Source organism: Eimeria mitis, genomic scaffold, assembly GCF_000499745.2.
Source record: "Eimeria mitis Houghton genomic scaffold, Emh_scaff865, whole genome shotgun sequence".
Lineage (NCBI taxonomy): Eukaryota > Apicomplexa > Conoidasida > Eucoccidiorida > Eimeriidae > Eimeria > Eimeria mitis.
The window spans coordinates 3,006-3,483 of record NW_013576369.1 but is presented as its reverse complement, the minus strand read 5'-3'; the positions used below and the strand labels follow the sequence as shown (position 1 = coordinate 3,483).

The following is a 478-nucleotide window of genomic DNA, read 5'->3' as shown; positions in this document are numbered from 1 at the left end:
GCTGCTGTTGCTGCTGCTGCTGCATAGACTGACATGCATGCTGTTGATTCCACTGTTGCTGCTGCTGCTGCTGTTGCTGCTGCTGCTGCTGCTGCTGCTGCTGGTGTTGCTGCGGTTGCTGCTGCTGCTGTTGATGCTGTTGTTGCTGCTGCTGCTGATGGTGATGGTGTTGGTGCTGGCCAATGTCTTTTGCTGCTGTTCCTGCTGCTGCTGCTGCTGCTGCTGCTGCTCCTGCTGCTGTTGCAGCTGCTGCTGCTACAGTTGCTGCTGCTGCTGGCGGTGTTGCTGGTGTTGCTGCTGTTGCTGCTGCAAGTCCCTGTGATGCCTGAGAGGTCGCAGCAGCCTTTGCTGCAGTTGCTGCTGCAGCTGTTGCTGTTGCTGCTGTTGCTGCTGCTCCTGGGATTGCTGCGGGCTCAGCGCCAGCACCACAGTAGCTTGTGAGTCGCTATCAGATTCCTCTGCTGCTGCTGCTGCTGCA

General features: G+C 58.4%; 1 protein-coding gene across 1 annotated transcript in view; it reads right to left on the bottom strand.

Moving 5' to 3' along the window:
• Nucleotides 1-478, bottom strand: part of EMH_0024040 (uncharacterized protein) — a gene marked incomplete at both ends in the record, with an annotated part of 1,297 nt that overhangs the window by 272 nt on the left and 547 nt on the right. The window contains one exon of the mRNA XM_013502239.1: nt 3-405. Coding sequence (XP_013357693.1) covers nt 3-405 — 403 coding nt within the window. The remainder of the gene's footprint in view (nt 1-2; nt 406-478) is intronic.